This window comes from Crocodylus porosus, unplaced genomic scaffold (assembly GCF_001723895.1).
Source record: "Crocodylus porosus isolate Cpor-Errol unplaced genomic scaffold, CroPor_comp1, whole genome shotgun sequence".
Lineage (NCBI taxonomy): Eukaryota > Metazoa > Chordata > Crocodylia > Crocodylidae > Crocodylus > Crocodylus porosus.
Genome location: NW_017728927.1, coordinates 9,783,727 through 9,795,861, shown reverse-complemented (window position 1 = coordinate 9,795,861; position 12,135 = coordinate 9,783,727). Strand labels below are relative to the sequence as shown.

Genomic DNA, 12,135 nt, shown 5'->3' with positions numbered 1-12,135 from the left:
ACCACCCTGCAGGGAGTTGGAGGCTGCTGTTCAGTCCCCTCTATCTTCTCTGCTGCAGACTAAATAAACCCAGTTCCCTCATCCTCTCCACACAAGTTGTGTGCCCCAGCCCCCTATTTTGTTGCCTGCTGCTGGTCTCCATTTGTCCACATCCTTTCAGGGGGCGGGCGCAGAACTGGACACAGGACTCCAGAAGTGGCCTCACCAGTGCCAAACAGAGGGGAAGAATCACTTCCCTCACCCTCCTGGCAATGTTCCTACTAATGCAGCCCAATGCAGGCACACTGACTCATACTCAGCTTATTGTAACCCCAGGTCCTTTTCTGCAGAGCTGCTGCTTAGGGAGACAACCCCCAACTGGTACCTGGGATTGTTCCATCCTAAATGCAGGACTCTGCACTTGTCCTCATTGAACTTCATGAGATTTCTTTTGGTCAGTCCTCCAACTGGTCTAGGTCAGGGGTAGGCAACCCTTGGCATGGGTGCCAGAGTGTTGCACTCAAACGCATTTTACTTGGCATGCATGTCTTGGGGTGGAGAGCAGGGAAGGGGCTGGAGCTGCACTGCAACAAGTATTGGGCCCCTTGTGGATCCCCTACTATCTGCGCCTGGCACACCAATAACATCTTACAAGTCAAGGTCATGGGTGTTTTTGAGCCCTGGTCTAGGTCTTTCTGAATCCTAGCCTTACATTCCAGCATATCTACTACCCCTCACTGCCATCTTGGTGTCATCTGCAAACTTGCTGACGGTGCATGCAATCCCATCTTCAAGGTCGTCGATTAAGACATTGAACAAAACCAGCCCCAGGACCAAACCCTGGGGCATGCCACTTAATACCAGCTGCCAAATAGGCAGAGTCATTGATTACTACCTTCTGAGCCCAATGATCCAGCTAGTTTTCTATCTGCCTTACAGTCTGTTCAACCAACCAGTACTTCCTTAGTTCGCGACTAAAACCACCTGAAAATAACCCGCTGCTTGCTTATGTGAAACCATGAGAAGAAAGTAATGTAAAGAAGTTCTTTTGGCCTTGGTAGCTGAAACCCTGGCCAACAGCACAGCAGGGGTCTGAACAGTTCAATTGTTCTGTCCAAGTAGTGCTAAAAGTGAGACAAACCAGACTTTCTCCATTTTACAAAAATAGCTCTTATCAAGGTTTAACGCTCTGTCTTTTTTACAGAAGTTAGGAGCAAAAAGCTCCCTGTGTATCTTATCTGCAGCTTCTTTTAAGTTTTACCATTCCCTTTGTGCTCATCTTGTTAAAAATACAAACATAGCAGGTCAGTGCAGTCAAGTCTTCCCATGCCATCTTAAAAATTTCTAGTCATAGCAATACAAAATAAAACAATTTCCCCATTTAGAAACAGTCATTCCTTATAAGTGTTTCCCAACCTTTTCTGTCCTACGGCACTTACCTGGGCTTGTTCGGTCCCACAGCACACCAGTCAAACGGGGAGCAGGGAGGGTAATCAGCCAGGGCGCAGCGGCGGGGTTGGCAGCACTAGCTATAGCCACGCCCTGCTGGAACCACGTCCCCAGAAATTCTGCAGCACGACAGCACACCAGTGTGCCATGGCACACCGGTTGGGAAACGCTGCCCTATAACAAGGACCTTACTAAGATCCAAGGTTAGTATCTCAAAATGTATGAGTGAAACTCTTCTTTTTGCTGGTTGGAGAACTGTTACTGTTTCTTATCCTTTGCGGTTCTGATTCCAAATGAAGATCTCTGGAAGCAAATCTGAAACATCATTCTGAAGTTAGGATATAAAGTAAGTTGGAACAACTGCAATCAAACAGGACACTCTAAACATTGTCTACTGTAGCGCATGTCATATCAAGAATGCCAAATCCCTTCAGAAAGTAATACAGCTGCAATTACTACCTCTGCCTAAGATGTAGTGTTCAAAGTCAAATGCCTGTCTAGGCTTGTTTTTTTGCTTCCTCACACTTTAATCTATAGATGTTATGCTGGTTTGAGAGAGGTCAGATAAAGATACTCTGTATGTGGAGTTCCAACCATCAAGCTGCATTTTTATGGCAACACCCAGGGCTACTTCTAATAAAATCCAGAGTTTCAGGAGTCCTGTCATCCCATGGAATCTGATGTTAGTACTGGGGGACTGACCAGCTTATTCTGCTCTTTGCTAACTCCTGGACTTAGGTCTCCTGATAAATCTAGGCTGACAGTGGAGTTTGAGAATGGATATCTAATGTTTAACTCCCATGCAGAGGTAAAGCTGCTTATTCATAGCAGACTATTCTGGAGCTGCTCGCTCCTAATCTGGAACGTGACTTTGCATCATGAAATGCTGTGGTTTGTGATGAAGTGAGAAATGGGGCTTACATGAAGTCCTACAAAACCACTATCTCTTATAAATATTCCTAGTAAAACATCTTGATTACATTACTCGTAAGCAGTCCCAGTTGCATGCACTCAAGTCCAGTCTTGCAGACATGCAGAGGATAAACTGTCTGTGTTAGTCTGAGGGCAATAAGAAATTTGGTAACATTTTACTATCCACCAGCTGCACAAGGTTGAGACTCAGCTCCATGGACTACCTCCAAGGATTTGAAGGCAGCCATTGAGTCTGGGTGTTCCTAGATTAGTTCCGAGATTCTGAAGAAGTTGGGCTGCGGACTGTTGACATCAAGTGTGACTTGTACGTCTTGCTCAGGCCAGTCATCCAGAACTTCAGAAGTTTGACGTTGTCCTCCTCAGCAGCTCCCAGAATGCTCAGCAGTTTTTGGGTGTCCTCCTTGGGCCGGCTGTCTACTTTGGTGAACTTGAAGAGGACCTTCACTTTACTGCAGAAACAAGAAACCTGTCAGTTGAGCTGCAACAGTGACAAATTAGTGCAAGCATGATTTGAGATACAGGAATAGGCAGCACTGCAAATTCCCCTGGGGTGCCCAATTCCCTGTTGTGTGCAACAAAATACCAATAAAGGACGCACTCTAAATAATTTGCTCTTGTGCTTTATGTCTATTTTTCTCCCAACCCCACCCTGATCTTAGTACTAGGTATGGCCAGCACTGATGATAGGCTCCAGAAGGCATTCTTTCCCTCCTTCCGCTACGTGTCACGGCTGGGTTCCCCCCCACCCCCCCCAAGCAGCAGTATTGCATGTTGGCAGCAGCCAGGGCTGTGGACTTTGACTGGAGTATGCCAATGCTCCTGATGGGAATTAAAAAAAATAAACCTGTGGCTACAGGGTCTTGCTTGTCCACACAGGATCGAACCAAATCACCACATCTGGGTTCAAGAAGGATTTTACCTTATGGTCAAACTGGCTGGGGCTGTAGAGACAGTTGGTTTGGAGCATTGTACCAAAGGGTTTTTTGTACAGGTTTAAGAACATATTAGATGAACACTAGACTCAGATGGTTTCAGGGGTCGGCAAAATATGGCCCAGGGGCCGGATCCGGTCCACCAGGTCATTCTATCTGGCCTGCAAGGCCCCTAAAAAGTTAGAAAATTAATATTTATTTGCTCCTAGCTGCCTGTCAAAGATGACAGGAGCCTGGGGCAGTGCCTTAATAACCCAATGTACACTGGTAAGTTGCTCTGAAAACATGAATATACCTAATCCTCCTAATTTGTGAGGCAGATAAAGACTGTCAATGGAAAAATGGAGGTGCAAAGGTTAAGACTTGCCCAGTTCTACAAAGGGATTAGTGTTTGGCCTCCTTGTGCTTTCTGAAGCACATGTGCATGCTGCTCCCTGGAGGAAGGACCTAAAGCCAAAATTCAACTGGTTAAATCCATTATTTGTGAAGGGAAGAATATCCAGCTTGGTTAGCCCAAGACTGCGGGTCAAGACTGCTTCAGGGCAGTTCCTTCAACTGAAATGCTTGAAGCCTTTTTACTGAAAGCAAAAATCTGCCTCTTACTTCATCCACTCCTCTTTCAGGCAGACGAGGCACTGGTCTACAACATCGACAGAGAGGTTCTGGTTGGTCAGAGCCGCTTCAATCTTGTTCAAGATGGTGGGGCCAACTGTAAGAACACAGATGAGAAAAGGGACACTAGAGCTACCCATAGCCACCTTCAGTGCGTTCATCAGTGGTGAAGTGGTGGTGTCTGTATTTGTTTAGAAGTTCAAAGGATAAGGCACATGGGTACAAGACTGTTGTGCACAGATTACATTTCTTTTCCCCTTAATCCTAATTCAAAGGTAGTCATTTGTACTCGCTTTTCACCATTACTCTGATCTGGTGCACTGCAGTAGCCGTAGTCTCTGTCTGCATTAAACAGTAACAGCAACAGTAGAGTTTTCAGAGGGCTAGTGAAGCCCTTAGCTGGCACCTTAACTTTCACTGAAGGAAAACGATATTGAGGGATGTTCTTGTCAAGACATGTGCTTGGCTGCAGGATCCTACAACCATACTTGATGAGTGGTGGTAGCTTCCACAGTACACAAAGACCCCCTTGTGCAGTACTGTTAACATTCTGGTTTGTCTCTTATCCCTGCCTACATCAAGAAGTGGTGAGTGGGGATGAAGGTCAGCCATCTGTTCCCTCTTAAGAGTCAGTGAAAACAGTTCATATATATATATATATATATATATATACATATATATATATACACATATATATATATATATATATATATATATATAAAAAGCTTGCTCTCAAGAGCTATGGGGGTATAAACATTTACCGGGTAGAACTGAAACTTACCCCATGCTGTTCATAGCTGCAGGTTTGTGTTACATATGGGGCTGGATCATTTTATGATCGTTATCTGTCTGGTTGGACTAGACTCAATTTGTGCAAGATAAGGAGAATGACATATTTCATGGCACAGTGTTCACCACAGGGTCAGGGAAGTGTCTCCTTACACAGGCTCCTTCATGACTAGTCAGATTTATTAACAGAGATTTACCTCTTGTCTGAAGAGTATCACGATCTGCTGATCTAGCAGAGCAAATCCTCTACAACTGAAAGCAGGTTGGTGAAATGACTCATAACTAATAAATACCAAGCGTTTTATTTAAGAACAGTTCCAAACTGACCTGACCTTCTCTATGAACTTTCTAAAAAGCCAGAAATCAAGAGCAAACCCTTACTGCCAGACTAAGGAAAAATGTGATAACAGCTGAAGACTGAGACTTTACTTTGATCCCAGTGGCAAATGGCACTGTAACCGTTTCCAAAGCACCCACCTCGGTCTGCTGCAACAGGACTCCCACTAGTGACCACAAACTCATACTTGCTGAAGGACTGCTCATCATCAAACAGAACAGGGTAGAGGCTGCACCGGGTGGCCGTGCGAACTTCCACAAGGACAGCAAATTCTAGAGGGATGAAAATAGACAGTAAGCCATACACCACGTGTGTGCTTTGCTTCCATGGGGCAATTTTCCAAAGGTGAGGGAGATTTCAGTGAACTTGTTTCTAGAGGAAGCATTAGAACAAAATAAGGTGACTGAAAAGGAGTTAGTCTTTAATCGACCTCTCCTTCCCCCAAGCCCTCACGATTTCCTAAACAGAAGGAGGGCAAATTTAGTTAAATGCCCATCCTGGCTCAATAGCGAACTGAAGGCAATGATTGGAATAAAATTTTAAAAAGACCTAAGAGAACATGCCATGTCCTTCAGCAACAGGCTAGAAAAGACTTATGGGAAAACAGCAGAAAGGGGCACTAGCTCTGGCTGAGCAAGTGTTGCTGGACTGATTTGTTCCCTGTAATATGGACAGTGGTGAGCAGAGCTGGTTCTTACCAGATGAGAGTATGTGTGGTGGGATTTGCACATGTGGGCTAAGCCCCAGGAAGTTACACCGATACGCCTCCTCATACTGGTCACTGTATGGGATAATCCGAATGCAGCCCACAGGCAACATGGTCTGCAGAAGGAAGAAAACACACTGAGAGATGCAGAAGAACTAAGCAGTTGCGGATATAATTTCAGGTCCAAGTTTTTCCCATATTTCCCATGCTTGCTGGGCTGGGAGTAATATCAATGCAGAATCAGCTGATTCTGGGGGACAGAAATATCTCAGCTAGGCTGCCTGTGGCCAGTGCACACTAGACTGTAGAAGAGGGAACAATCTCCAACCCTTCTTGGTTGTGGCAAAGCCTGCTGCAATGCAGAGCCCCGAGTGAAAGTGGTCCTGGATACTCCTGGCTTGACAGAACTGGTGTCTGAAACCATCCTCCCCTTTCACTAGTTCTACCTGGTGATAATCCTCTAATCCTCCACTAATCCAAAAAAGCCTGATTATTTGAAAAAGTTCTGCCCTCTTCCTGATGGTTTATTATGATGTAGCAAAACACCAATTATTTTAGTCCCCACATAAATCAGACTAGTTTGTTTGTCTTTTAATGTAATAGTACTACAGCAAAACAGGATCATGTGTTTTAAACAATGCAAAAGAAGTCGGAGCACATTCCTCCCTAGATTGTATTCCAAAGCTAGGCTGCTTTAAGGGTCTGAACTAGTACAAAAATATGCAGGAAGCCACAGCAGGCAGATAAAGAAACAAGTTCATACCCGCAGCACGTCAAAGGCAGACTGGACGAGATCGGCATCTCGTGCTTTCCAGATGACCTGGTTCCCCATAAGAACATGCCAAGCCAGCATGCGGAATGCAGATGCCCCAAGGACCTGAAACAAACCAAACCAAACCTTATCTGGATATCTGACTACTTTCTTTCACAATTTTAGCCCATTCAAGGCATACGGATTTTTATTATTTGATTGGCAGCATGACAATCAACTATCTTTTCTACTCTTTAAACTGTGTCCGTCATCACCAGTGTAAATTTTTAGTGCTGATGAGAGACACCAGATGAAAGAACATTCCCCAAATGAGGACAACACAAGCAGCAGCAAATGGTTCCTTACCAGTCTGCTTCTGCTATGACCCAATTCAAAATTTAACACAACACAAGAGAGAATAGCTCAATTTCAAGATTCATTCACTGAATCCTTGGCTTGCTTCTAAGACTAAAAAAATTCAGAGGTTCCTTGGTAGAGGGTTTTGCTCTTTTAGTCAGGGTCAGACTGATCACTGCGTTTGGGATCAAGAAGGAATTTTACTTTATGGTCATACTGAATGGACCATAGGTCTTTTTGCTTTCCTCTGCGGTCCCTTCTTCCTTGGATTTCTTGAGTATATTTTAATGACTACTCCCTGTCCTCACAGTGACAGCTCACTAGCAGTGTCCTTATTCCCCTACTTCACCTATGGCAAGTTAGGGTGCTTTTTGTTGCTTTGGGCATTGTATCTGGCAGTTGTACAAGTAGGTTGCAAAGTTTTTTTAAAAATAGGTTAGATAATTACTTGTCTGGGATGATTTAGATAGGAATGACCATGCCATGAGCAAGACGAGATGACCACCTTAAGTCCCTTCCAGGCCTACTTTTCTCTGATTCTATGAATTCTTATGTCAGTGAGTACCTTGCTAAAGGTTCTGGTTCTCTTTTCCTACCTGTCTCATGTGCCTGAGGGATCGGAAGACTGACAGCCTTCTAGGAGTGTTCCAGTTGCTGCAATCTGACATCAAAGACATGTCAGTGGAGCACTTGGATAACTCCCGCCCTTCTACCCCATCTGGCTGAGTAGAGGACTTCTCCTCTTCTCCCTCTGAGCCATCCCAGCCTTCTGACTCTTCTTTCAGATCTGTAACAAAAGACATTTGTCATGAAAGCCACTTTCCCCACTCCCCGCTTTCCTCCAAACTCAGCAAATACTAAGATCTCAGCTTCTGTACGTTTTCTAGTATCACTTTACACTTAACATACCATGGCCATTTTTTTTAGCTGTGGTTGCAAATATGTAGATCTTTTCATGACAATAATATTTGTAATTATTATGCAAGTTAAAGTGATAACTGTAATCACATTCTGTGCTACAGTCTTGTAAGATAACCAGCAAATGGTCAGGAAGTAAATTTTCACCCTACAAAAAGAGCACTGCACAACTAAATGTGTTTTGAGGCTTTCTGTATCCTTCCTTTGACAGTTCCTGCTACTGCCTTGAGGACTACCTGGACCAATCACCTAATTCGCTGTGGGAAAAATCAGTGTTATATTTCTAGAAAGTGTATGAAAGAATAGGACAGGAGACAGCCTCATCTCTTACAAACAGTAAGCTCTTCTGGCCAGTCAGACGGGCTGCGGACCCAAACCAGCAGGACAGTAATCATAATGATACGCTCATATGTGAATAACAAATGTGCACAGGAACACCCAAGCTTCTACATTTCAACCAGATTCTTTCCACACAGAAAGGAGCTGGTCACTGGACAGGCTATGCCACACCATGACAGAGGCAAGAAGTGGGATGAAATGAGCTAGTGCTTTGCTATCCAAAGCACTGGGAAATGTTCTTCCTTCCCTAATCGCTTGATGACTTGCCTGCAAGTTTTTCCATCTGAACTAGGGTGTCCTCTGTTGGTGCTCCCTCCAGAAGCTTCTCTGTGAGGCGGCTGCCACAAGCTTTCAAGAGCCTGCAGAGAAGGAAAGGAAATTGGTCTTCATGGTATCTTCCTGTCAGCCAGAATCAGGCCATTTGAATATCAGTCCCGTTTCACATAATGTATCAAAGTATCTCACAACATGCTGGATTACCCAAAGTCACTGGAAAGAGGTTGGCAGGTTGCACTAACTTTCAGCAACATATTTTATATCCACCCCAATCTCATGACACTCTCCACAGCATCCTTCTAGGGGAGTCTGGCATGTGAGTTTGGGATCGGTGAAGCATGCTGTGAAATCTCACTAAGCAGCATCCATTTGGCAGGGTAATACATCCCATGATACATATCACCTGATATTAGGGCAGGCCAGTGTTAGCCTGCTGAGTACAACAGTTATAAACTGAGCAGGTTGAGGAGGAAATCTTCCCTTCTTCCATCTTTATTTTGTGCCTTGTACAGCCCCTTCCTCTAAACTGAAAAGGCTGGAAAATATGGGCTTTCTTTAGAGCCTGTTAGTGCTGCCCTGAACCTGCCAGAAGTACTGCTGTAGTATAACTGGAAAAGCTTTGTTTTTAAGGGACCAAGCAAGCTGTTGCTTCAGCATGCACAGCACTTTCCAGTTCAGGGATGACAGACAGAGCCCCACAGCACTACTGGAATACCCACAAACTTGATGCCTTCACTCAATCCACACAGACCATGATTTAGGAAGACAGAGGACATTACCAAGCAAAGGAGGTATGCAGGCAGGCCCACAGGTTCTCATCATTGGTCAGTGATGTTAGGGAACGGGCTGCATTGCCATTGCGCTGGTGCAGGAAGGGAGTAAAAGCTGTATTCATCCGCTGGGCACGCTGTGGGAACCCATACTGCTCAGCTTCAAACACCTGGGTTAAGAAACAGCGAGGATAAAATAGATGCAAAAGGGAGCAAGTCAGACACAATGGAACAATGAGATGCGTTCACTATGTAGGCATGGAATAAAGCAAGATTTTCCTCACTGAAAAGCTATAGAGCCCACAAACTGAGAATTTTCCCCTGGGATCCAGAGCTGGATAAAAATACATTACGGCAGAGAGGGCCTGAACTGAAAATATGGAAGAGGACATGGGAAAGGTCTACATGCTCTTCAGAGAACTATAAGGCTACATTCAGGAGAATACTGTGCAGGGGTCTGTCCCTCTGTATGTCTGAGTCCCATGGGCAGCACCTAAACTCCTCCTGCAACTCCAACTGTATATCCTGCGTTTTGCTTCCACTTCCAAATCAATGCATATGTATCTATTCTGCCCACCCCTCTTGCACTCATTGCTATTAGAATCCTCTCCACAGCAGGTTCACCTTGAGTGCTTTGCCCTGAAGCTCATCAATGATGCCTCGGATTTTTCCCAGCAGAAAAGGCCAGGAGTTGATGAGATAGATCCGATCCATCATTATTGTAATGATGCTGTACCATCGCTGGAAGCCACGAGCCAGGCTGTCTTTGATGAAGAATGTGTGGCTGAACACAAAGCCATGCTGTTCATCGCCAAAGAATATTGGACCTTCACGTCCTGGGCAGACCTGGAAGGGAGAGACTGGTTCAAACACATTTAACTGAAACAGCAACTGGTCCCCACCCACCACCCCCTCTCAAAGTTCTGTAAGTTTGAAGAGCGTAAGGTGAAGACGCAAACCCCCAAGTTAACAGAGGTTCTCCCCCGTACGGATGAAATGAGGAAAGTTAAAGATCCATTCAGAAGAGTTCAGAAATGCTTAAAGCAAATTAACTTAAACACCAACAGCCTTTTTGTGCCTCATGAACAGGCACAATTTAATACTTTCTTCCTTTCCAGATCAATTAAAAAAAGAATTCCTGCCAATAACTGGCTCAAGTGGTTTTACTGTCCCTTCCACCCCCATCCCCATCTTATGTTACAAGAGCGAGAGCAGCAGTGTAGTGCCTTATGCTAAAAGGCAGAGAAGTCCCTGAACAGATTTTCTTCCTGTTTCCCACATCACTTACCTCACAACTCAGGCTGCGAACACAGGCCTGGCGCACAATGCTGAAGAGCTGTGGATGGTTTGGGTGCTGGTGGCTGACGTATTTGATTGAGGTCTCTTTGTCATGGCTGACATATCCAGGGTGTCCCGCTGCAAGGGAGCGGCAACCCTGACCACAAAAAGAAACCAAGTTAGGACACAACCATCTACCTAACGTAATCAGGTACTTCTGTTACTGCAGTACCTGAACTCTTCTCCCCATCTTCTCTGCCTCACTACACCCCCTTTGCTATCCTTTATTTGACAGATGGGAACCAAGAGAGTCAAGGGCTAAGGGATTTGCCCATAACCACAGAGAAAGTCTGTGACAGTCTCCCAACTAGTATCCTGCCATTTGAAACATCCTTCCTACAATGCTCTTTTCATTCACTCACAGGGCTGTGTATTTAATGTTGCATATGCAACTTCAAATTCATCTAATGATGGAAGTAGCTGCGACTCCAATGACTTAACATCTGTCAGTGACACCCGAGAGAAACCAACACCTAGCAACAAGTCCTCATGAAAGGCATCAAGAAGACTTAAGCAGAAGAGCATGTGCACAGAAACATCACTGCTGCTAACTACACTCTTCCACCACTACTTTACCTGAGTATGGGACTTACTTTCTGCTCTACATCTCTATGAAGATGTTGGCAAACAACTCTGATACTTTAACTAGAAACTGGCTTCTTTCCAATGGAGGTGAAACAGTTGTTACCCATTACAGTTTAAAAGGCTGCGGGAACTATTTGTTTTTCTCTCCAACTATAATGCCTTTTATCTAAGCCAACGACACATTGTGTACAGACACGGGTACACATTTACCTCGCACATGTCTGACTTCTTTGGCCCAGGACTGCTGGAATCAGCACTAGCACCCTCCGCTGGGCTGTGCGACCGGATCCTACTGCTCATCTGAATGCCACCTTCCTCCTCCTCGGCCTGCTCGTTCTGCCCAGGACTGTCTCCATTCCCTGCGCCTTGCGGAAGGGGCGAATGCAAAACTTCTGTGCAAAAGAGGGTACGAGGGCCGTGGAGTTCACAGAAATGACAGAGGGCAACAATAGCATTCATTGCGATAGCTTGGCTTGCCCGTCAGGCCTCCTGCGAATAAGGAAGGAAACAGTGATGTCGGTATAAGGAACAGAGTGAAACGCCCTGCGCCCTGTTTGCCACTAGCTCTGTTCTTCCCCCACTTGGAAGCCTGGAGACCAGCTCAGCTCCTGTCTTATGAGGCTGTGCAGAGCTGAAAGGCCACAAATCACTACTTCTGGCCATGCTATTTGTCTCCGAACTAAGTGGATAGGTCAGTTTAGTGCTGGATTCTCTGTGCAGGGCATGGGGCAGATCCAGCCCATGTGACTTCCCAGCCACCCTGCAGCACACCTGATTAAATCTGCTTAATTGCCCATTTGGCACCTGGCTTCTGCAGCAGCAAGGTAGAGCCAAGGCACCGGGCACCTGCCTCCCTCCACCTGGGACCCGCCGTGGGAGTGCTTGTGCCCAAGCTGGGACCTGACCCAATGCCCCCTACACAGCTGTGCTTACCCCCTCTCCAGCTCAGAGCCCCCCAACACCTTGGGGTGCCCGATCCCGCACAGGAGGGTCATGGCCTGACCCTCCCACGGGGGGCGAGGGGGGCTGGATCACACAGCTAGGACTCACAGCGGCTTCCTCTG

The 12,135-nt window shown here is 45.7% G+C and overlaps 1 protein-coding gene across 1 annotated transcript in view; it reads right to left on the bottom strand.

Moving 5' to 3' along the window:
* Positions 1 to 1,142: 1,142 nt before the first annotated feature.
* Positions 1,143 to 12,135, bottom strand: part of FLCN (folliculin) — an 11,528-nt gene continuing 535 nt past the window's right edge. Inside the window, exons 2-12 of the mRNA XM_019541963.1 lie at positions 11,282 to 11,560; positions 10,437 to 10,583; positions 9,773 to 9,994; positions 9,158 to 9,318; positions 8,370 to 8,461; positions 7,442 to 7,632; positions 6,501 to 6,614; positions 5,730 to 5,853; positions 5,172 to 5,303; positions 3,897 to 4,002; positions 1,143 to 2,810 (exon numbers count right to left, since the gene is read on the bottom strand). Of these exons, the coding sequence (XP_019397508.1) occupies positions 2,609 to 2,810; positions 3,897 to 4,002; positions 5,172 to 5,303; positions 5,730 to 5,853; positions 6,501 to 6,614; positions 7,442 to 7,632; positions 8,370 to 8,461; positions 9,158 to 9,318; positions 9,773 to 9,994; positions 10,437 to 10,583; positions 11,282 to 11,530 (1,740 nt within the window). The 5' untranslated portion in view covers positions 11,531 to 11,560 and the 3' untranslated portion in view covers positions 1,143 to 2,608. The remainder of the gene's footprint in view (positions 2,811 to 3,896; positions 4,003 to 5,171; positions 5,304 to 5,729; positions 5,854 to 6,500; positions 6,615 to 7,441; positions 7,633 to 8,369; positions 8,462 to 9,157; positions 9,319 to 9,772; positions 9,995 to 10,436; positions 10,584 to 11,281; positions 11,561 to 12,135) is intronic.